The sequence below is a fragment of the Diabrotica virgifera genome, chromosome 3 (assembly GCF_917563875.1).
Source record: "Diabrotica virgifera virgifera chromosome 3, PGI_DIABVI_V3a".
Classification (NCBI taxonomy): domain Eukaryota; kingdom Metazoa; phylum Arthropoda; class Insecta; order Coleoptera; family Chrysomelidae; genus Diabrotica; species Diabrotica virgifera.
The window spans coordinates 60,040,495-60,066,857 of NC_065445.1; the positions used below are offsets into that span (position 1 = coordinate 60,040,495).

At 34.4% G+C, this 26,363-nt stretch overlaps 1 protein-coding gene across 1 annotated transcript; it reads left to right on the forward strand.

The window, feature by feature from the left end:
- The first annotated feature begins 21,975 nt into the window (after window positions 1-21,975).
- Window positions 21,976-23,403, forward strand: LOC126882492 (uncharacterized). The gene has a single exon (XM_050647457.1). It carries the CDS (start codon window positions 21,976-21,978, stop codon window positions 23,401-23,403), a length of 1,428 nt encoding a protein of 475 aa, XP_050503414.1.
- Window positions 23,404-26,363: the final 2,960 nt, after the last annotated feature.

Consider the following 26,363-nt stretch of genomic DNA (forward strand, 5'->3'; position numbering starts at 1 on the left):
TATCCAGCACAGGCCCAAAGATCTTCCTTGGGATTTTTATTTCCCAGACACGTTATCCGGCATACGCTATACATTATTTCTATTAACCTTTATAAATATTTTGAAGTTTTAACAACCAACCAAGAAATATCCCATGTGCTTAAAGAAAAACAAATATACAGGGTGTCCAGAAACTCTCCCGACAAACCAAGACCGGAGATTCTTCAGATAATTTTAAGACAATTTATCCCAATTCACCTAGTCCTAAAATGCTTCCTAAGGGAGCTAGAACTATCTTTGAAGATGGCGTCTTCGAATTAGTTTTTCTTAGATATCTCTAGAAAGCTTATATTTAGAAAAACTAAAACTGGTACGCTTATTTCATTTCTAGAGATAAATCGATTCCATCAATTACGAATTTCTAGTACCAGTCATAGGCGCCCGTTTTGGGTGGGCAACGGTTATTTTATCGCATAACTTTTTTGACTTTAACTTCTAAGCATTTCTGATACTGGACTATTAAATTGTAAGGCATTCTAGCACTAAAAGGTACTCTTGCTTTAAGTCAGTAGGATGCACCGTTTTCTAGAAAAATCGTTTTAAAAATTTTTCGTTTGCTGAATTTGAAAAAAAAAATTCAAAAAAAGCTATTCAGAAAATCGAAAACTGGTACACTTATTTGTCTTCTCGAGATAAATCGATTTCCTTAATTGCGAGATTCTAGTACCGGTCATATGCGTCCGTTTTGGGTAGGTCAACGTTTATTTTATCGCATAACTTTTGTGTCTTTAAGTTTTAAGCATTTGTGACACCTGATGATTAAATTATGAGGTATTATAGAACTAAAAGATACTTTTGCTTTAAGTCGTTAAAATAATACACGGTGTTTTTTTAAAAAAAATTTCAAATTTTTTTCCAATTTAAAAAACGAAAAATTTTCAAATCGATTTTTTTAGAAAACGGTGAATCCTACCGACTTAAATCAAGAGTACCATTTAGTACTAAAATACATTACAATTTAATAATCCAGTATCAGAAATGCTTATAAGTTAAACACAAAAAAGTTATGCGATAAAGTAACCGTTGCTCTAACCAAAATGGGCTCCTATGACCGGTACTAGAAATTCGTAATTGATGCAATCGATGTAACTCTGATAATTAAATAAGAGTACCAGTTGTCGTTTTTTCAGATAGAAGCGTTCTGGAGATATTTAAGAAAAACTAATTTCAGGACGCCATCTTCAAAGAGTTCTAGCTCTCTTAGGAAGCATTTTCGGACTAGGTGAATTAGGTTAAATTGTCTCAAAATTATCTGAAAAATCTTCGGTCTTCGTTTGTCGGGAGAGTTTCTGGACACCCTGTATATTATGCTCTCTACAGCAAACAAAAAAAAGCTAAAGGACAATCAAAATTAGGTGACTACATACTAATCTACAGTGAAGTAGCAATAGAAAAAAGGGCCAAAAGGGGTGTATCCTTATCTACTGGTACACCAAGTATACCAAAAATCCCATCAGAGAGTCCCATTATCTATGAGAATTGTAATAACAAAAATAAGAATAGAGAATGAAGACCCGAAGATTATCGGAGTATACGGCTCAGAAAATAACAAGCACCAAACAACAAGGGAAAAATTGTATCATGTATTGCAACAACTATGTGAATAAATTACAAGGGAGAGGATAATACGGAGAAGAATAACTAAAAAATACCCTGAGAGATCGAAAGAAGTATAAAAATAGTATGGTATAACTAGACCCAAACCCAGACATCCAAAGTGAAAGTTATCCTCCAACACCAAATTGTTCTCTATGGTCCACATAATGTTCAGAGAAAAGTCACACCATTTTGAGCGTCGGGTTTGGGGGGGGGGAGAGAGGGGGGAGAAATCGTTAAGTTCGTAGTTTTTTACGTTTTTCGTCAATATTTCTAAAACAATGCAGTTTAGCATGAACAATTTTCTATACAAAAATATTCTACATAAAACTAGAAATAAAAAAGGCCCTATGCATAATCCTTCTAAAATGAACGGTTCCAAAGTTACGGAGATAGTATATTATAATTGGTCCAAAAAAAAGGCCTAACCCAGACATCCAAAGTAAAAGTTTTCCTCCAACACAAAATTGTTCTATATGGTCCACATATTGTTCAGTAAAAAGTTACACGAATTTGAGCTTCCGGTTTGGGGGGGAGATGGGGGAGAAGTCGGTAAATAAGTAGTTGTTTTACGTTTTTCGTCAATATTTCTAAAACTATGCTTTACCGTAAATTACGTTCTATACTCAAATTTTCTACATAAAATTTAAAACAAAAAAGGTCCAATACATAATTGTTATAAAATCAACGGTTCCAGAGTTACGGAGGGTGAAAAGTGGATATTTTCGATACTTTTTATATTTTTTGGGCAATTTATAATATTATTACTGATGAAAGAATTTTTTTTGTAAATAAAATTTGCTATTTCAGTGGCCGATGGTATGTTAGTGATAAGCCCTTGAAGAGACGTCAACCTCACCACCCAAAATTATCATGAATTTTCCAAATAATATAAAAAGTATCGAAAACCTCCACTTTTCAACCTCCGTAACTCTGGAACCGTTGATTCTCTAACAATTATGTATAGGACCTTTTTTGTTTTCAATTTTATGTAGAACATTTTTCTATAGAACATTGTTTACGCTAAAGCATAGTTTTAGAACTATTGACGAAAAACGTAAAAAAACTACTAATTTACCGACTTCTCCTCCCATCTCCCCCCCAAAACGGACGCTCAAAATTGTGTAACTTTTTACTGAACAATATGTGGACCATATAGAATAATTTGGTGTTGGAGGAAAACTTTTACTTTGGATGTCTGGGTTAGGCGTTTTTTTGGACCAATTACACTATACTACCTCCGTAACTTTGGAACCGTTCATTTTAGAAGGATTATGCATAGGACCTTTTTTATTTCAAATTTAATGTAGAACATTTCTGTATAGAAGGTGGTTCATGCTAAACCGCATAGTTTTAGAAATATTGACGAAAAACGTAAAAAACTACGAATTTACCGATTTCTCCCCCTCTCCCCCTTCCCCCCCCCAAAAAACCGACGCTCAAAATGGTGTGACTTTTTTCTGAACATTATAACTTTCACTTTGGATGTCTGGGTTATGCCATTATTTGGATCAATTTTATCATACTAAAATATTAGAAGAAAATGTAACGTACAGTGTATAAACGTAAGTAAACTAAATAGAAGAAAGGATGCAGTAACCAGATAAGCAGAATGGCGTAGGTCCGTGTGGTCAAAATAGCAAGATATAAATTACCAATCGATAGGAGAAGTATCGGCCGGACTCGCAAAAGATGGAGTGACAACCTTCCATAACAGGTATCAATCCGCCAATTAACAAGCAGAACTGCTTATAAAGAGGAAGAGGAAGAAGGAGGATAATTAGAAACAATTTTTAATAAAACATTCTTATTCATTTAAATATAACATTATGATAAGTTATTCGGACCGTACAAGTTCGGAAAAGCGACACCTGGTTTCATAGCTCAGCAATATTTTTAGCACTTTTAATTATATTGGCCAATTATTAGTCCTGGTTGTTGGACAATTGTCAAGGCCATAGCTCAAAAAATATAAGAAGAAAAAGTAATATTAAGGTCATGTTATTAAAAGGTAAACAATTGTATATAGTATATAAAATTAAATATAAAAATGCACAACTACAAGCAAAATACAATTAGTTAAATTTACTTTTATATAATAATTGCATATCATATCAATATTGTAAAGCAATATATAATTTGTCTTCTTCATTGACAGTCAGAGCCGGCCCGAGGGCCGTGCGAGCCGTGCGCCCGCACAGGGCGCCAAGGGTTTGGGGGGAATTTCCCCCCTACCCAAAAAAATAAAAAGCGATCAATTATTTAAATTATATCAATTTTTAAGCCAATTATTCATTCATTTATGATGAATTAGTAATATTTCACAAAGCCTTAGTCAGTTTTAATTTTATTATAGACAAAAAGACATAATTGTATGTGTGGAGGAATACTGCGCACCCCGCGCCATTTCTTCTACTGAGCGACGGGGTACTGGCGCGGTGTGTCGCCTTGCTCTCTGCATTGTGTGCAACGTGCTTTTTGAATTTAGTCAAGACCAAAAAAGGGTAGACGCATATGCAAGAAATATAGCTACGAGTTTGGCCAAAAGTTGAAAGACTTCCGATTCATCTGCTGCTTAGTAACGTGGCATATGAGTTTGTTTAATATAAACCTCATAAGCAAGAAACTTCAAGAGGTTGACATGGACATAGCAAACTCTCTTGCTTTGATTTCTTCAACGAAGCAATTTTTTCAAGAAACAAGGAGTGATGAAGGATTCAACAGAATATTAGTCGATTGGAGGGAAGTGGCCGAAATGATTGAAGTGGGCCCAGCATTCACTAAAGAAAGTGAACTGTGGCCGAGAAAAAAGAAGAAAATGTTTTCTTATGAATCAAGTGATAAAACAGTTCTTGATCCTGAGATCGTGTTCAAAACTAAATTCTTCTACGCGGTCTTGGATCAATGTATCTCTTCTCTGGGAGACAGATTTGAGCAGCTTCAATACTATCACCAACTGTTTAGGTTTCTACATTCAAAGACCACAAGTGATGACAAAACCTTATTAAAATGCTGCTAGGATTTACACACTGCTCTTACTGATGGCCAGCGTAGTGACATTGATGGTCACAATGTCGAAAAATAAGACAAAGGCAAAATCAAAGGCCCAGTTGACATATTGAGCTACTTAGCAGACAACGGATTTGTAGGGAACTTTCCTAACCTGTGTGTAGCACTGCGAATCCTTCTTACTCTCCCAGTGTCTGTCGCGAGTGGAGAAAGGAGTTTCTCCAAGTTGAAAATAATAAAAAATTATCTCAGGTCTTCATTGTCGCAAGACAGATTGGTGGGACTAGCTTTGATGTCAATTGAGTTTGCAGTGCTCGAGGATATTGATGTTAATGCAATTGTAAATGAGTTTGCCCAGAGAAACTCTAGGAAAGTTAACTGCGCTCAACTTAGCCTATAACATAATAACACAATGTCATGTCTCGTTGCCTTACAAGGCCTAACACTTTATGTCCAAAGCTCAACATTGTTATTTTTAAGTTTAATTCATTTTCAAGTTCAATTCTTATTAATTTAATAGTTATTTATGATATAAGTGTTAAAAGTACACGTTTAAGACACGCATGTGAAAGTTTGCAGAATGAGCGAAGCGAGTGGGGGGGTCGCCACAATAGTAATTCGCACGGGTGAAATATTACCCACGGGCCGGCTCTGTTGACAGTAGATATGAAATATACGTCAATTTGACAATTTCAATTGACAATTTGAATTATTTAAGAAAGTTGCAAGATTTCTCCGCTATTCGCGCACGACCGTTTCTCGTATCCCCTCCAAGTACTTGCACATGCACACAGCGAATAGTCAAGCGGCACGCATCCCCAAAATGACCAGGTACTGGCCACGGTGTCGTGAATGACTAATTTTGGTCATAGTTTATGATTTGGATACTGCTGAAAGTGAAAATGAGGATTGTTTTAAATTTTATGAGGGGAACCATTGTCGGAATCGCAAATTTACTCTAAAAATAAAAACACGTATTTTTGCATTTAACTAGCTAAAACTCATTTTTAACATAAGTCTTTAAAGTAGTAAAGATAATTTCACATATTTTTATATAAATTAGTTTTATCTCTTTCGAGTAAACCAGATATTCAATTTGTAAAAAAATATGACGTATCTATTACGGCACAAAGGATTTCATTTTTAAATTGAGCACCTAAAAACCACAATATCAGCTACAATAGTTATCCAAAAAGCAATTCAAAAAATTTTTGCAAACGTTTTTTATATTAGTTCAGCCGATATGTGAAACAATTGTGCATTTAATGATAGAAGCATATAATTTGGACCATAAAATATATACTACACATAATTATATAGGTTCAAATTTAGATATGAGGCCATCTCAGATTTTGCCTTTTACAAAAATGGCAAGCATTCCAAATGGCGACTATACATATGTGACTAATAGCACGATAACTTTTGAACAAAAAGTCCGATTTTAACCAAATTTGGTAAATAGATTCTTTTTTTTATGTATAAATTCGAGGTCTCGAACCGGAAAAATCCGTTTACCAGAAGTTGAAGTTTTCTTCGTTTTTTATGTAAAAATATGTAGTTTTTTTTTCAATTTTTCACCCTGTATATATTAATTTTTCAAAAAGGGAATATCGCTATTTAACATAGCGTAAAAATATTTTTTTGAAAATATTTTGGAACTTTTTAGTCATGTTAATTACCATTATTTCGCACACCTAGTTCAATAGTGCCACAAGTGCAAAACACAATATTCTCGAGAAATGAGCAGAACGTTCTGTAATAAACGCGTTATGCCCTGCAAATAATTTATTTTGAGAATGACTGGCTTCAAAATTACAATGTAGGTAGCAAATTATACACTTATTGGCTGGATCTTATTACAATTTATTAAAAATAAAACGTAATTATTATTTTGATAGTTATGGCGATATTGCATTGTGAAGAAAGTCACTTATAAAACGATACCTAGGAGACACGGCGGCAATATAATGAAAAAATCAATTGGTTTTTGCAGTTGTGGCCGTATTGAATTATATCGGTTTTATTGTGGCAGTGTATATTATCGCCACATCTCTCTTGATTTTTGCAGTTTTGGCCATATTGAACGTATTGAATTACACCGGTTGTATTGTGGCAGTGTATATATTATCGCCACATCTCCCAGTTATGGCCATATTGCATTTTCAAAACCTCCAAAAACCCTACAGTGAAATACCGAAGTAACTTACTTTATACGTATCCAAAACAATATTTTTTCCACCTACCTCTACCGAAAGTATACTTTTCCGGATCTGATTGTAGGGATCAAAGTTGTACTTTTCCTCCCTAGGGAGGAAAATATTTTTCCTCCCTAGGGAGGAAAAGTAAAACTGACGTCATGGTATTTCATTCATGAAATATAACTTATTGACGCCCTGTACAATATCTATTTTCTATTACGTAAGTATCTATACATTTTAACGTTTATTTATAAAACATCCTGTATTTTGCAGAATGGTAAAAAACAGTAAATTGTTATTTTGATTTAGCAATGTTTACATTAATAATTTGACTTATATTTGACAGTTGACAGATATATTATACCTACTTGTTAGTTTTAGTTTTAATAAATTTTGTTGGTTAGTTACATAAATAAATTAAGTAAAAATGAAAAATGACTGGTTAATAATTTGAGGAAGGTGGAAAAACAATATGTATAACATGGGAGTAAAGTGCCTTTTCCTCCCTTGAATGATTACTGCCCTCCGCTACGCGTCGGGCGGTAAACTTCATTCGCGGGAGGAAAAGTAGCACTTTCCTCCCTTGTTATACAAATAGCTATAGTTCATGCTGTATTGCATTAGATGGGCCATTACATAGGCAATATTTTACAGCCTTAACCCAAAATTCGAATTTTTTGCAGTTGTGGTACAATTGAACTAGGTGTGCGATTTAATAAATGCATAAAGTATCTTCACATGTACATATGTGCGGCAGATTCGTGCAAATATTATAAATTATTGTGTATTTAATGGTAGAAGCATATAACTTGGACCACATATACTACACATATAAAGGTTCAAATTTAGATATGAAGCTATCTCATATTTTGCCTTTTACAAAAATGACGGGCAATCAAAATGGAGACTATACATATGTGACTAACAGCACGATAACATTTGAGCGAAAAGTCCAATTTTAACCAAATTTGGTATGTAGGTCTTTTTTATTGTATAAGATCAAGGTCTTGAACAGGAAGGAATGGTTTACCGAAAGTTATGTTTTTCCTGGTTTTTATGTAATCGTATGTTGTTTCTTTTTCAATTCTTTCATGCGCTATATATTAATTCTTCAAAAAGGTAGTACCGCCATTAAAAAGAGCGTAAAAATATTTTTTAGCAAATATTTTCGACTTTTTAGTTGTGGTAATTACCATTTAACAAATGCATAACGTATCTTTACATGTACCAGAACGATTGTGCATTTAACGATAGAAGCATACAATTTTAACCACATATTCTTCAAATGTAGAGCTTTGATTTTGGAAATGGGGTCATCTTAGATTTTTCATATACCGGCAATGGTGGACATTCGAAATGGCGGTATTAGAATACTTTTATTTATTTTAATATTTTATTGTTTCATGACCTGTATAATAATAATATAATGATTTTACAAGATCTGCCGAACCAGTGGAGAGCGTTGTAGTGTTGTTATATGACCGTACTAGCAGCCATAAGTCAGTGAGTGATACGCGAAAACACCTGTTTAGCCAGAAATGTAGAGCAATCGACAATCTTCCTCCAACGCAAGATGCTCTCATTCAGCACATAAAAATGAGATTTACCTGGCTAGTCACTGCTGGGCCCAAATGATGGTCGCAGCCCCAGTGCTCCCTTGACCAGTGGATTGGGGCTGGAACAAAAAGGTTAAATGTAGATGGGAAACATGTTGGACGACATTACCAGAGGCTCCCCAAGTATGCAGAGAACTAATTCGGTCTGGCTGCAAGAAAGGCTGCACTCGACGGTGTCGATGCAATAAGGCTGCTTTAAAGTGTACCACACTTTATGCTTGTGGCGATATTTGTTTCTAATAACATTATTGCTTTGATTTTTTTCTTTATACGTTGTATCTCTTAGTCCACTTTGTTGTAATAATTAGAGTATAATGAATAGATGTATTATGATTAAATTACTTCTTTTAATAACGCTGTCGCAGAAACCTGTGCCTTGAACCTTGACACTAAAATATGCAACTCCTACTTTGAACATTTTTAACGTCTGAGTAAGTTGCTCCAACGATCATAATTATGGGCCACTGGTAATTATTATGGGCCCTCACATAGACCCATAATAATTTATAATTTCCAATGCACATTTACCCAACTTAGACTTACTTATATGCTCATAAGAATATATGAAAAGAGACGTTATACATTTATTAAATGGTAATTAACAACACTATAAAGGTAAAAATATTTCCTACAAAAATATGTTTACGCTCTTTTTCATGGCGGTATTACCTTTTTAAAAACCTATATCTACATGGTGAAAAAATTGAAAAAAAACATATTTTTAAATAAAAAACTAGCAAAAACACAACTTCTGGTAAACCGACTCTTCCGGTTCATGATCTCGATCTTATAAATGAAAAAAGGACCTATATACCAAATTTTGTTGAAATCGGACTTTTCGTTCAAAAGTTGGCGTGCTATTAGGCACATGTGTATAGTCGCCATTTTGAATTCCCGCCATTTTTGTAAAAGTCAAAATCTGAGATAACTTCTTATCTTTTGAACCTTTATATGTGTAGCATAAGCGGTCCATATTATATACTTCTATCGTTAAATGCACAATTCTTATAATATTTGCAGGAATCTGCCGCACTATATTTGTATTTTAAAAGCTGATAGAGTAATTTGCTTTGTATGAGAGTTTCGTATAATATTATAGAAAATAATAACAGTAAGTTTTGCAACTAATTCACAAGTCCGAAATAATGGTCGGCTTTATGGACACGATGTGTAATTGCCACACATATTAAGGAACATCACGAGCAAATGACTTGATTGCATGATGTGTTCAGCTTAGCGTGAGATACCATGATCGAAGTATATCTACTTTATGTATCTTTAAAATGAACGTTTAAAACTTTATTCTTTCTTAAGCTAACATTATATAAAGAGGTAAAATGGGAAATTCTAAAGTATACTTATTACTCAATTGCTGCATTTATTCTCCTCTTTGGGAGTTGCTACATTAAATATGTAAAACTGGAGTCCCCCCATTATTACTTATCCGATTGTATGCTATAAAATGAATTATAGGTAAAAAGTAGAAAAATATCACCCCTTAATAGTTATTAATTTGTTTTTTTAAAGCGAGGTGTTATAAATTATTAAACATTATTCAGAATAATTTCACGTATTTCTGGTAATATATTTAAAAAGGTTTTCTGTCATTTAATAAATAGAATAATATTAATTAGCTAAATAATTCTTTATTTATTTACATATTGGTCATCATCTTTAAACAATCGACATCCTCTTGATGAACTCTATTTAGACTTCTCCAAAGCTTTTGACCGTGTTCCCAAACGTCGATTACTAGCTAAATTGGATCACTATGGTATCTGCGGAATGTTAGACATTTGGATTCAAAATTTTCTCTCCGGCAGGTACTTCCGGGTTCGTGTTGGGGAAGCTTATTCACTAGATAAACCAGTCAAGAGCGAAGTTCCACAAGGATCAGTACTTGGACCACTACTATTTTGTAGCTACACTAGTAATCTTCCCCTCGTTGTATTCAGTAAGGTTTCCATTTACGCGGATGATACTAACTTATATGTGAATCCAATTATTGACCAACATGTTCTTCAAACCGACCTTGACGCAATATTCAAATGGCCTCAGAGTGGTTCCACTCAATACTGCAAAATCGTCATACTACATATTAGCAAAAATAACCCATTACTACTGTTGGAGAACTGTATTCTCCACCCAAAATAAACTCTATTTCACCAACAACAAATTTCCGCTCCGCCTCTGTAACAACCATAAAATAATTCCATTACGCAGTGAAATCTTCCAAGAATGTTAATCTCCGCCTTCTTTTACCCAAAGCACCCAACGGAAAGTTTTGTTAACGGGATGCAAGGGTGCAACAGTCAGTCAACTATCAACACTCATTAAGAACGTACGCAAAAACCTCTTTTCATTTACGCTTTTTCGAAGAGAATTCTTCACGCCGCAATTAGCAAAAAGCCGGTACAAAGTGTAAATATATGTGTAGTGGCGTCTTTCACGGATAAGTTGTTAACTCAATTGTCCACATGTAAAATTCTATTTCTTGCCCTTTTCAACTTCATTACAGTCATAGCAAAATAGAAAGTGTTTTATTTACATTAACAATTCAACAGGCCAGAATTACAGCATCTTACGGTTCATTAAAAGTTCTCCTCTTAGCTATCGAAGGCTTAGCGACACATTGAACTTACTGCAAGTGCAAAACGCTGGAAAGAGACATTGGAACTACTCCAAACTCTCCATGGAGGAATGTTGAACACCGGCGTCCCTCCATTTTGTTCCTCCGAGACCGGATTTTATTTCTAAGAGCCGAATTTGGCCCTTAGAGCCACATTTGATCCATCGACCGGACTTTTCTGGCCAAAAAACACTCAATTCAAGTTTCTATCTAATTCTATTATTTTGTCAAAAAACATTTCTGGCTAATGCCAACTCTTTCTAAAAGACATTATAAGTGTCGCGTTTTTCGGATATTCTCGTCGAATAGACAATAATTCCAAGAGACAAAGTGATTGCGTTATTTATTCTACGGACAAATAAACATTCTGTGAACAAAAACAGTGATAATAGTTTACTTCAAGAAGTGGTGTTCAAGGACTAGCTGATTCCAGGAAAAGCAGCCCACATTCAAGTACCAAGAGCCCAGGGGTGACGTACAAAATAAACTTTTCTATATATGTAAATTCAAAAAGTTAATTTTCAAAGATCTCTTGCGAAATGTTACTCTAATAAAGTTAAACACTATTTAAAGAACTATTCAGGGTTGAATTTTTGGTTTAATATTGCATGCTTGTTAAAATTCAAAAATAAATAATAATTTCATTCAAAAATAAACAAATTAAAGTTATTACAATGAGCAAAAAAGGTTTAAGTAAATTATTAAACAAAAAGCATTCCATTCTAGATTCTGTTAATAGAATTCAAACGTGGCTAGAAGCAAACCATGACTCGGAAAAAGATGTTTTCTCATTCAAAACAAGAGAAGGTCGATTACAAGACCTGTTCTCTGATTACAATAACGTACAGGATGAAATTGAATTCCTGGACGATTCTCAAAAATGTGATCGTGCCATATTTGAAGAAAATTATTTTGCGGTTCTGTCAAAAATACAAAGTTCGATTAGAGCATTGGATATTACCAATACAGGGAGCGTCGCTGCCGCTAAGCAAGTGGCCGTAAAGCTCCCGGCAATAAGCATATGCAAATATTCCGGGCAAATAGGGGACTTCGAAAGTTTTTTTGAGCTCTTTGACACACTGATAATACAAAATCAGTCCCTTTCTGACATCCAAAGGTTTCTTTATTTGAAAAGTTACCTACAGGGTGATTCTCTTAAGTTGGTGGATTCTTTGAAAGTCACAAATGAAAATTTTTCGATTGCTTTAGATATTCTAAAGAACCGCTATCAGAATAAGGTCACAATTATAAATTCTTACTTAACAGAGATTATAGACATTCCTACACTGAGAAACAGCTCACCGCAAGCCCTCAGAAATTTTCTAACTACCGTAACAAAAAATATGCAATTGCTAAAAAATTTGCAATTTTCAAGTGCAGAGCTCATTGATATAATTTTAGTTTTCCTGCTAGAAAGCAAATTAGATTTTTCAACAAGGAGACTTTTTGAAACTGAGCGAAATCATTCAGATGTACCAAAATTAGATGTTTTTCTTAAATTTCTTGAAAAAAGGTGCATTGTTCTGGAAAGCCTGGAAAATACAAATCCTAGGCAAGCCAAAAACGTAAAAGTTTCACATCATGCATCCAGTAATAACACTTCAGAGGATTCAGATAAAAATAATACGTCAAATAATTTAGTTTCTGATTTTTATTGCATTTTCTGCAAAAAGCAAGGTCATAAAATTTACAAGTGTCACTTTTTCAAAAACATTCAGCATGATGACAAAATAAAATTCGTGAATTCAAAAGGTCTCTGCGTAAATTGCCTAGGTAGGCATAATTCTAAAGATTGTTCATCAAAACATGTATGTACCGTTTGTAAAAGGCGCCATAATACAAATTTGCACATTCTGGCACCAAATAATAATTCGGGTAAACATAATACTTTTTCTACGACCCATAAAAATGAAAGTCCGTCCACTTCTACAAATTCAAACAATTACGAACGCGAACATTCGTCAAATTCAAACTTTCAAGGTCCTTCGTTTCAAGGGCAAGAACCTTTTACAAATTCCTTTTCTGCCTTGTCCGTAAAAAATTTAAACATACTTCTAGCTACGGCCAAAGTAACCATTTTCGACAAAAACGGGAAACCTTTAACGGCCCGATTGTTACTCGATACGGGAAGTCAAAATAGCTTTTGTACCCAGTGTCTCGCTGATAGGCTGGGCTACAAGCCATATGACATATCTCTAAACATTTCTGGCATAGGCCAAAGTAATTCGGTTTCAAAAAAGATGGTCAACATAAAAATGCATTCTAACTATAATAAAAAGTCTTTCAAAATTTCATGTGCCATCTTAGAAAATATTACTTGCAATCTTCCACAGTTCCGCATTCTTACAAAAAAATTACCAATTCCAAGGGACGTTTTTCTCGCCGACGATTCATATCACAAACCTAGTCAGGTAGACATCTTGGTTGGGGCTGATTTGTACTACGACTTAATTCTTCCTGACATAATTCCTCTGGGCCCTAGGCTTCCAGTTTTGCAGGCTTCTCATCTGGGGTACCTAATAGCCGGCGTGATTGCTCCTCACTTGACGGCACCTACAGTAGCAAACAATGCTTCTGGAGATGTTGCTCTACTTTCTACGTGTAGCACGGACGAGCTGCTCACGAAATTCTGGAACGTGGAAGAACTTTCTCAAAAACCTATTCTGTCGGAAGCTGACGAGCTGGCCGAACAAATATTTCAAACTACAACAAAGATCCTTGAAAATGGACGCTTTGAAGTAGATATTCCATTAAAAAGTGCACAAGAACACCAATTACTGGGTGATTCATTTTCTATAGCCAAACGGCGTTTTCTTTCACTCGAAAATAAATTCCAAAAAGATAAAAAATTATTTTTCGAGTACAAAAATTTCATTGACACATATATTTCTTTAGGGCATGCTGAATATGTACCTCTTTCGTTCGTAAATAAAAATTCGGACAAAAAATATTTTATTCCACATTTATGTGTCATCAACGAACAAAATAAAAGTACAACTTTGCGTGTCGTCATGGACGCTAGTTGTAAAAGCTCTACAGGAAAAAGTCTGAACGACATTTCATTAAAAGGGTATCAGGTTCAACCCGATTTATTCGACATTCTGGTTCGTTTCAGGCAATACAAATTCATATTTTCCTGTGACATTCAAAAAATGTTTCGACAGACGTGGATCAACAAAGATCAACGCTTTCTACAAAATATTCTATGGAGGGACGATACCCACGATTCTATAAAATGTATTCAATTAAATACTATCACATACGGGACGAATAGCGCCCCGTTTCTTGCGACGAGAGTCTTGCAAGAAATTTCAAATAAAAATAAAGTTCAATTCCCATTGGCCTCGCATTTTCTCGAAAACCAATTCTACGTAGATAATGGTTTATGTGGGTCAAATAATATTCAAGAATTGCTCGAAATACTTCAGCAATTAAATTCTGTTCTAAACCGCCATGGGTTTACTTTACATAAATTCCATTCAAATTCATCCATATTCCTACAACAAATCAACCCAGAACATTCAAAAAATACTACTCAGGAATATGACCTAAATTTCGATTCCACTTCCAGTAAGGTTCTTGGCCTAAAATGGGACCCTGCGGAAGACCAAATAACAATTTCCGTCCCCGAAAATAATTTCTGCCCACCAATAACAAAAAGAAAAATCCTATCTGCGTTAGCGCAATGTTTCGACCCTCTGGGACTCATCAATCCGTTTATTGTTAAAGGCAAAATGCTTATGCAGAAACTCTATCTGCAAAAAATTCACTGGGACACAGAAATTTCGGACAAAACTATTCTAAACGATTGGAACAACTTTCTATAGGACTTGTCACAATTAAAACAATTAAAAATTCCTCGTTTCTATTTTTCTGAAAAAATAATTCTGAAGGTTGAGCTTCATGGATTTGCAGACAGCAGCATGGCAGCTTATGGCGCATGCGTATACTTAAGAACTTTCTATTCGGATGAGACCATCTCTTGTGCATTAGTTTCTTCCAAATCAAGGATAACTCCGTTAAAGACGGTAACACTTCCTAGGCTTGAGCTGTGCGCAATGGTTCTTCTTTCAAAACTTGTTGCAAAAATAATTTCTATCTTTGAAAATCAATCTATAAAATTTCATTCAGTCAGCCTCTGGTCAGACTCCCAAATAGCTCTGTCGTGGTGTAAAAGTCATCCAAGTCGGTGGTCGGTTTTCGTGGCTCACCGGGTAGCTCTTGTCCAAGAGTTGACTCAAAACTTTACATGGCTTCACATAAAGTCTGCGCAAAATGCCGCAGACCTTCTTTCTCGAGGAATGTCTGGTTCTGAAATTCTCAATAGCGACTTCTGGTGGCAAGGTCCCAAATGCTTGCGAGATAAAAATTTCAATGTTTCCAATCTAGTAAATGACAAAGTTCTCGAAAACCTACCCGAGGAAAGAAAAATAAGCCTCGTGGTAAATTCTAATGTGGAAAATTTCTGGATAAAAATTTTCTCACGTTTCTCAAATATTTCACGCTTAAAACGTACAGTAGCGTACGTATTTCGTTTTATTTCTAATTGTAAAAAACAAAAAATTTCTGAACCTCTTTCTGTTGCGGAGTTAAATTATGCAATGGATTTCATCATCAAGAAAATACAGGGTGATGCATTTTCAAAAGAAATTTCGGCGCTTAGAAATAACAAATTTATTTCGAATAAAAACTTCATGTCACTAAAACCATTTTTAGATTCTTCTAATTTTCTCAGAGTTGGAGGCAGACTTACGAACTGTCCCGACATAGACTATTTGCAAAAACATCCGATACTGCTCCCCTCCAATAATCCTATCGTCAATCTTATCATCAAAAATGAACATCTCAGATTGGGATATGCTGGTGCGCAAACAGTTCTCTCAAATCTTCGTTTGAAATTCTGGGCTCTCAATGGTGTAAAGGAAGCAAAACGAATCATTCGCAACTGCACCATATGTTTCCGATTTTCGTGTGCTCCTGCACAACAGCTTATGGGTAATTTACCTGAAGATAGGTTGTCCATTACAACAAGACCCTTTCAAAAAGTGGGTGTAGATTATGGTGGACCCTTTCTGTTAAAATCTTCTTCACTCCGAAAAGCGCCAAAACTCAAGGCATACATAGCCATTTTCGTGTGCATGGTGACCAAAGCTGTGCACATTGAGGTTGTTTCTGAGCTAACAACTTCTTCCTTTCTATTAACACTTAAGAGATCCATTTCCCGACGTGGTAACCCAACCGTCATTTACAGTGACAATGCCACATGTTTTTCTGGTGCAAAAAACCAACTCTATGACTTATACAAATTTTTTCAAAATAAGTCTAATTCTCAAACCATTATGGAATACCTTTCTGAAAATCAAACCTCATGGAAGTTTATCCCCCCTAGATCTCCTCATTGGGCTGGGCTCTGGGAAGCTTCAGTAAAAAGCGCAAAATATCATATGCGTAGGCTAATAGGCTGTTCTTCTTTCACTTTCGAACAGTTTTACACTGTCATGGTTCAAATTGAAGCTGTGATGAATTCAAGGCCTATCTGTTCCATGTCCAGCGACCCTTCAGATTACACCTTTCTCAGTCCTGGGCATTCTATAATTGGCTCCAGCCTGTCAGCGCATCCTGAGCAAAACTTACAAAAAATTCCGGAAAATAAACTATCCATGTTTCAGCAAATTGCAAAAATACAACAAAGTTTCTGGAAAAAGTGGTCTGTTGATTACTTGAACCGGTTACAAAATTCTCCAAAATGGTCCCGACCAAGGGAAAACGTAAAAGTCAATGACTTAGTTCTTCTGAGAGAGGATAATGTACCTCCTCTAAAATGGCCTTTAGCACGGGTAGTTGATACAATGCCCGGGCAAGATGGCAAAGTCAGAGTGGTCAAGTTGAAGACCATCGATGGTCAATTCACAAGGGCAATCTCTAAAATTTCGGTTCTCCCTAATCAAGGTATAGAAGAGTAGGTTAGACCACAAGGCTCTAACGCCGGGGGGAATGTTGGAGAACTGTATTCTCCACCCAAAATAAACTCTATTTCACCAACAACAAATTTCCGCTCCGCCTCTGTAACAACCATAAAATAATTCCATTACGCAGTGAAATCTTCCAAGAATGTTAATCTCCGCCTTCTTTTACCCAAAGCACCCAACGGAAAGTTTTGTTAACGGGATGCAAGGGTGCAACAGTCAGTCAACTATCAACACTCATTAAGAACGTACGCAAAAACCTCTTTTCATTTACGCTTTTTCGAAGAGAATTCTTCACGCCGCAATTAGCAAAAAGCCGGTACAAAGTGTAAATATATGTGTAGTGGCGTCTTTCACGGATAAGTTGTTAACTCAATTGTTCACATGTAAAATTCTATTTCTTGCCCTTTTCAACTTCATTACAGTGATAGCAAAATAGAAAGTGTTTTATTTACATTAAAAATTCAACAGGCCAGAATTACAGCATCTTACGGTTCATTAAAAGTTCTCCTCTTAGCTATCGAAGGCTTAGCGACACATTGAACTTACTGCAAGTGCAAAACGCTGGAAAGAGACATTGGAACTACTCCAAACTCTCCATGGAGGAATGTTGAACACCGGCGTCCCTCCAACTACCATACTTTATTAATGGACATCTCATAGAGCCTCCCACAAATATCTTGGGAGTGAGAACTAACAGCAACTTTAATTGGTCTGACTACATAGTGTCGGCGTGTAAACGTTGCAAATTCGAAACTGTTTCTAATCCGTAAATTTTTTACACGAATATCTCTAACCTCGATGAACCTTACTTGAAAATCTTTAATGTAATGCCACAACACTGGCATTTGGCCGTGTAAGACCTAATTATGAAGATAGACTCTCCATGGCTAATTTAACGACATTTGAGCATAGAGGTCTTCGAGGTGACTTAAATCATGTCCTTCCGAATTTTAAAATATAATTTTGGAAACCTCAACACGATATCCACGCTAAATCAAGACGAACGATTATGAGGTCACCGTTAACCGTTACAAATTAAAGAGAGAACAGACGACAACAAGATCCAGAATGAACTTTTTACCAAACGGAATATTTAATATGTGGAATTACTTTGATTAAGACACCATATCGGCAACTAGTGTTAACATTTTTTAAAATCTACTTAATTGTTCTTTTTTAACTATTTAGAATGGGAAATAAGCCACAATATTATTAAAAAATGATTTTTATTAACGTTTCGACGCCCAAATCGGGTGGCGTTGTCAAAATACAAAATACTGTATTTTGTATTTTGACAACGGCACCCGATTTGGGCGTCGAAACGTTAATAAAAATCATTTTTTAATAATATTGTGGCTTATTTCCCATTCTAAATAGTTAAAATTGTAAAAATGCCACAAGAAAATAGCTTCAGAACAACATTAATTGTTCTTTATTTTTTTTTGCAGGACTGAACTATTTTAGGAAGGCATTATTTATTGCTTCAGAAATATGTTTGATCTTTTTGTTTTAATTTATTGTAGTCTTTATACTTTTTATTAGTTTTATAACGATATTTTTCTTTGTTTATGGCATAATGGGAGCTTTATAGGAATGAATAATTTTAGAGGGGCATTCTTTATTGTTGTAGTATTTTGTTAGATGTTTATTAATTTTAACCTTATTTGTTTTTTAATGATAATAATATCAATATCTACAAAGCTCAGCAGGCATTGGAGGCGTATGGAAAATATACAATTCATGTCCGACTATAGAAGTAGTGACGATGATTATTTCATTCATAGGAGATTCTGACCAATAGAAAGCTACAGAAATCTAAATGAAACTGATAATTTTTGATAATTTCCCATCGTCAAGAGTATTACGTCAGATGCCCTTCGTTGCTACGAAAAATACATTCAGTGACATTAATAACAATTATTGTTTTAAAAATTATAACAGTGATGACTTTTAACCGTCTTAAATATTTATAACAATTGTGTGTTTAATTGTACTAATTTGTACTTACATAAATAAATTACAATAAAATTTTTGGTTTTGAACAGTTTTATTCATGAAATAATCGCAACAAATTGCACTCGATTTTTAAAAGTAATATAGAATTTTAGAGTTCTTGTGTAATTACTACTGATAACTGTCAAATTATTGTTTTCAAATTATATGTTATTTACTTAGTTTATATTATAATATCAGTTTATTTTTTCACCAACTTCACTTTCCCTGCCTTATCCTTGATTGGTCTTGTTGTAGGGTAGGTTTAATTAGGCCTTAATTTTAAGAACTGCTGCTGGCTAAATGGGAACAGCTCACAAAGGCCATAAAAGAAGAAGAAAAAAAATAACAAACAAACATCTTACATAACTTTATATCGAATAGTTTAACACTTATAGTCATGATCACTTTGTCTCTTAAAGACAAAGAGAAACTGTAGGCTGTTGCAGCTTTGGTAAATAAATATGTGTTTTTATTTGGCAACAGCGTTGTCTTACTAAACTGGACGGTAGCGAAAAAACCAATATATATAAGGAAAAATTTGTTGAATTTGTTTGCCGTCAAATTTGTACCGGTGGGTTATGATGTCATTAAATCTATGACGTGCATTCCTAATTGTTTGACTTCTAGAACTTCGGTATGGTCTTTTTCATGAGCATTTTTCAGTGCGTCACACATGATAGAAAAAAAGAAAGTCCGTGATAATACACATTTATAAAATTTATGTTATTTTAGTTAAATCTGACAGTTGTCACCTTTTATTTGAAATTTGGCATGAAAACAAATCAATTGTGTTTATTGCATTTTCAAAATGGTATTTTCTTTGATTTGTATAGTCTTATAAATTGTACAGATTATATTCGTAGATATATTATATAATTCGTAAATAACTTTTTTTCGATTATAGCGCAATTTATCGACAATTAGCAAAAATGTTATAAATGTCTGTAATCACCGACGTGCCTTTTTTTTCTGTCACATACAATTTAATGCGTTAGAAAGAAATCGAAAAACTGTGACGCACTGAAAGGTGCTGATGAGAAAAAGAATAGACGATGGTCTGTCATTATACATAATATGTAAACGTCCGTACCGATTTAGACGTGTTTGCAGTATTTCTTCTGTAATGGTGGTTGTTTCGTCCATAATTTAGTAGTTTCAAATACATAGTATGTAAAACTTGCATAATATAAATTTGTTGCAAGAAATAAATTCTACCTAAAGTTTGTGTTAAAAATATTGTAGCGTTCTTACGGTTAAAGTAATACTCTCGGTTCGTTTATACGAATTTATTTATACAAGTTACAGACCAATTTATTTTACAGACTCACCAATCTTAAAAATACCATACTTATTTATATTAAATACAAAAATACAAACCATGTTCTTGAACGTTCCAGAAAAATGGAACCGCCCAACTTTAGTAATGCGTAGGCGATCTTTCTTGAGAAATCTTTTTCCCGCTCGTCTGATGAGTCATCCTTGCAGATGTCTCCATACGTAACGAGCTGTCGAGACGGAATCTGTTATTTGCTGTCGGTAATTCGTCACAATATATTAAATATCATAATTATAAATCCTAAAAACGTCGATCTTTTGCTTAGAATTTAAAATATTTACCGATGTTTATAGTTCCTATTTGAAAATAGCATTATTTTGATGTAATAATAGTTAGTATAGGGTCAATCAGGGTAAATGGAAACTAGGGGTAATTGAAAACAGCTTAAACTCTGTATTCAAACATCCCGCTTATTAATGTGCAGTTTGTCTGTTAGTTGTAGCGGCAACACTGCTCCTAACATTCTATAATATTTCATGGCGGTGGACGATTAATGCGAAGGTAAGCTAATTTAAATTATTTACTACCATATAATTTGACGAGCAAACCAAGCAATGGAATAAAATAATCTCATTTTCATTATTAAATATGTTTATACTGTTAGTCTTAGCATGTGTCATGGTAAACAAATGATATGTTTAGATGTTGTTTTTAAGGTTAGCTAAATAATATTGTTCGTTTGGGAACTAGGAAGTGTTCCCATTTACCCCATCTAAATAATACGTTCGGGTTAAATGGAAACACATATTTGGGGTAAAAGAAAATATGTTTCCTTTTACCCCAAACAATTTGTTGTAACTCTAAATTGTTTCAGATGCCACGAAACTACGTTAGAAAGAGATCGGCGCGGCCATATTCAGCAGAAGACTTACGAAAAGCAGTTGCTGACGTTTCAACCAATAATTTAACATATCGGCAAGCTTCTGCTCTCTATGGAATACCAATTTCTAACATCTTCAATAGAATTAAAGGTCGTAAAATTGCTGAAGGAAAACTAGGTGGTGGAAGAAATCCCATTTTCACACCTGAAGTGGAACATGATATTGCTCAATGTCTCATGGAACGATCGAAAATGGGCTATCCTTGTTCAAAAGATGAATTGCTTCAATTAGTGCAGAATTACGTGTTACAAAATCATATAAAAACGAGCTTTAAGGATGGAAAACCTGGACACGATTGGTATATTGGGTTCATGTCCCGCCATCCTAGGTTAACCTTAAAGAAAGCTGAACATCTCCAAAAGTCAAGGATGTTAGCAAGAAACCCAGAGATAGTTTATGATTTCTTTGATAAATTGGAAGAAGTAATTTCAACTTACAATATCCTACCATCATTTACATTTAATACTGATGAATCTGGATTTAGTTCGGATCCTTCAAAAGTCCGTGGCATAGGCATCAAAGGAAAAACCTTAAGTCGCGTTAGCGGGGGTTCAGGTCGAGAAAACACCACAGTGTTGGCATGTTCAGCAGCAGACGGCACAATACTTCCACCTCTGATCATATTCAAAGGAGCTGCGGTCCAGGCTCGTTGGACATCACCCGCCGCTTATCCTGGTACTCTGTACGCAACAACACGAAATGGATGGATGGAAGAAACACCTTTCTTTTATTGGCTGCAAACTTGTTTTATACCCTATGTGCGCAAAAAACGTTTAGAGCTGGAACTACCAGATGCAACCGCTCTACTTCTATATGATGGTCACAGCAGCCACGTAAGTCTACGCATAATAGAACTTGCTATGGAGGCTAATATTCAAATTATCAAATTTCCTAGCCATCTCACAGACAACATTCAACTCCTTGACAAATGCGTATTTGGCCCAGTGAAAAAAGCATGGGACCGAAAGTTGGTGGAGTTTGGTAAGGCCAATATTGGAGTTGGAACAGGACGTTTGCAAAAGCGTGATTTTGTTGAACTCTTGGGCTTAGTTTGGGCAGAAGCTATGACAAAATCAAATATTAAAGCTGGTTTCATCACCACAGGAATTTGTCCAGTAAATCGAAAGCGTTTTCCAGAAAGTTTGTTTGATCCAATAGCGCTTCTAGCTTATCAGAAAAGAAAACGGAGAAGTGATGTCGGCTCTCTAATCGAACCTGCTCCAGAAATGCAAGAAGCTGAAAATTCAAATTCATCTGTTGGTTTTGTTTCGGAAACGGAAGGACCTGGCTCTTCAGGTTCATCAGCGGCAGAATTGGAAAAGGCTGGACCCTCTAAGTTACCATCACTACCAGCTACTGTTACTGATTCTTCTATTCCATGTTCACCCTCTGCTATTGTTCAAATCTTTGCTGAAGCAATTCGTGAAAAAAGATCCTTGACAAGTGAAATCCAAGTTGCAAAAAAACCAACACCTCGTTTAAAGCAGCTGCGGTACGGAGAGGTAGTAACGACGGAAGAGGTGGCTGCTAGGTTCAGAGAAGCTGAGAATAAAAAAATAAAACGACCCAAAACAGTTGCGAAATTAAAAACTAGTAAAACCAACACTACAGAAAATAAGTTAAAAAAGAAAACATCTAGTAGTTCTTCCGATGATAATTCCAGTGACACAATGTCTCTTCATGATGAATCCGATGATTCTAAGTTTGTCAATTCAGACACCGAACAGAGTTCAGAGGAGGATTCAAGAAAGTTGCATTTTTTACAAGAGAATAAGAAAGCCAAAGCCGAAAGTCTTGAGAGCTCGGATGAAACAGAGATGAACATGCCACTTGCAAAATTGCGTGAAAAAATACAAGTGAAAGTTGGAGACTTTATAATTGTGAAATTTATTTACAATCTCGGCACTAAAAAACAAATCAAGAAAAATTTTGTTGCCGAAGTAGTCGACTTGGATATTAACATTTCAGCAAAATTTTTTAGAAAATCCAGTAAAACTACTGACACCTACATATTTCCCTTGGTAGAAGATAAGCAAGTGATTAATTTTGACCAAATAGTAGCTATAATAAAACCGTCAAATATTATGCGTGGTCGATATGTTTTCCCAAATATTTCAGATTACCGTTGTTGCTAGATACTTATTTTCATATGTTTATTACTAAATGTCTTAAAATGTACTAAAGTTAGCTATTTAGGTTTTATTCACATTTATTTCTTAAATTTAATAATTCTCTTTTCTGTTATTTTTTGTACTTTTCATAAATAAATTTTTTTTATTGGAAATTTTTGTATCATCGTTACTCAAGGATGTATTAAGAATGTTTCCATTTACCTCTTAGTGAGCTTAGCTGATATTCGTTGTAAATAACAGGTTGTTTTCGTTTACCCCAATATTACGGGTAAATGAAAACATTCATGGGGTAAATGGAAACACTCTAAAAAAATTCCTAGTCTGGCTTTAAGAAAAATTTTTGTGTCTTTTTGTGTATATTCTAACAAAATAAGCTTAGAAGTATCAGTCATATACAGGAGAACTTAAAATTTTCATTTATATTTTTTCTAGATAATTTTAAAGAAAAGTCTGCAAAAATCGTTTCCATTTCCCCCGATTGACCCTAATAAACCAAACATATTATATTTCTGAACACATTAAAGTGATCAAAAATATTTCCCCACTGTTTTGCTTATATTTAATTAATAGTTGCCATAACTGATAAAAATATCAACCTAATATAATAATAGAAAAAACGTGTAATTCATTTTCCTTTTAAGTAGATCTAATGGATTTTCTGGCTGTTTTATCGTCTCCCGAAGTCACACAATAAAGCGGCTTTGCGACCAGAAGTCGCAAGGGCGGGATAGAGTTTCCCAAAAGCCTGTAAAAGATAAACAGCAGTTATTTCTGGAAAAGTCGAAGGACTAAAAGCCTGGATACAAATGACAGCAGAGTAGAAAAAGGTGGCACGGCCAGACAACATTATTATAAAAAATATTTAGGGCTGTCATATTTTATATTAACTATGACATAAAAGCTCTAAATCTTAGTTTTTCTGGATTAACTACACTATAGGGCAATTAATTTGTGTGACAATTTTTTAGAAAAATATATTATTGTAAAGATATTATTTTCCACGAAAATATCGGGAATTATGTAATTCAAAAGATAAAAAATAAAAAACTGTAGATAGATAAATAATATAGTGTAAAAGATAAACAGCAGTTATTTCTGGAAAAGTCAAAGGACTAAATGCCTGCATACAAATGACATCAAAGTAGAAAAAGGTGGCACGATCAGACAACATTATTATAAAAAATATTTAGAGCTGTTAACTGCCTATAGGAAAATTAATTCGTGTGACAATTTTTGAGATTAATATGTTATTGTAAAAACATTATTATTTATATTTTCCCAGAGAATCTTGGTAACTCTGGAATTTAAAAAATAAAAACTTTGTATTAATATTTATAATAGAGTGAGTTGAAATAAACTCAAACAGAACCAAATATTTACTTTTTAGTCGTAACCGACATCCAGATGCAGAACAACTAAATGAAGTCCAAGTTGAAAAAGTTAACAAACTGTGTTATGACGGACCAACTAGATCCAGATATAGAAATAAAACGCAGAATAGCAATGGCTAAATAAAAACTACTTCTATGAAAATTAAGTCATTTTTTGCAATAGCCATCCCAGTTTAGAACTAAGACAAAGAATGGTCAAGTGCTATGTTTGGTCCGTACTTTTGTATAGTGCAGAAGTGTGCACACAGTAAAAGTGTCGACCATGAACAAAATTGAAGCGTTAGATAAGTGGATTTATACACGGATGCTAAAGATATCTTGGAGCGCAAAAAAAGTTAATGAGGAAGTATTAAGGTTTAACCTTTAACTAGCCGCGCTAGGGTATATATTTAAGTTATAACATAACTACACGCGTGGCGTACTTTATACGCCACAAGAAAATACACTTAAAAACAGGGGATTTGTTTTTTTTTGAAAAAATTCACTTAGTTGTTTGTTATAAACCTTATTCGGCATCAGTGAATACTTGGAGTTCCTTCTCAGTAAGCCAATTGGGATTTATAACTGGAATCGTGAAATAACTAGATTCCATGATAAATAAAATTACTAATAAAAAAATTTTTGAAATGTGATTTTTTACAGGAGAAAAAGTATTGTTTATAAAGAAAAATATATTTTGTGCCATAATGACTAAAAAACAATTGAAATATGTACTTATATTACTACTTATGTTAATATAATCCTGGCGTATATTGTCCACCACCGGAAACAACAAATAATAAACTGTAAATTACGATCTTCCCAGAAAGCCGATTTTAACGAAACTAAAAAAAAATTGTAAAGCACATTCCAGTGATAGGTTAGGGAGATAAACAAGGTCAAAAATTAAATTTTTAAATATATTTGCAGTAGAATTCTTATATCTGGCGTACAAAGTACGCCAGCGCGTGTAGTTAAAGGTTAATAAAGAGTGACAACTGCTAAAAGCTGTTTAAGCACCGGTGTAAACACCATAAAATGCTTTATTTGCGACATATAGTGAGAGGAAATCAATGTTAAATACTACAAGCTGTCCTTAAAGGTAAAAGAGAAGCCCGTAGAAGTGTAAGAAGAAAACAAGTTTCTTGGTTAAAAAACATTTGTGAATATACTAGATGGACTAGGAGAAATCAAATGCAGGACAATTATTTCATATTGTGGAAGATCGAGAAGCCTTCGTAAGGCTTCTAGACTTCTTCTATCCGATCTACGTCGGATAATTCTGATATGGCACGGGAAGAAGAAGCGATGTATTAGATTACATCATAAGCCTCATCATAATATCTTGAGCTTCGTTGAAAACTATAAATAATATTCGTTTAATATCGATGAAGTCACTAGAATCAGGAGTACATAAAATAACTAAATTCGGATAGATTCTTCTTTAATGGAAATTCAGCTTTGAAAGGAATCCTCATGTAAAATAAACGATCGTATAAGCAGGAAACACTCCTAAGGAGCGTAAGACCAGATTGATTTTGTAGCAATTGTTTTTGTTCAATATCTACGCCATTTTCAACTAAAATTGTTCCA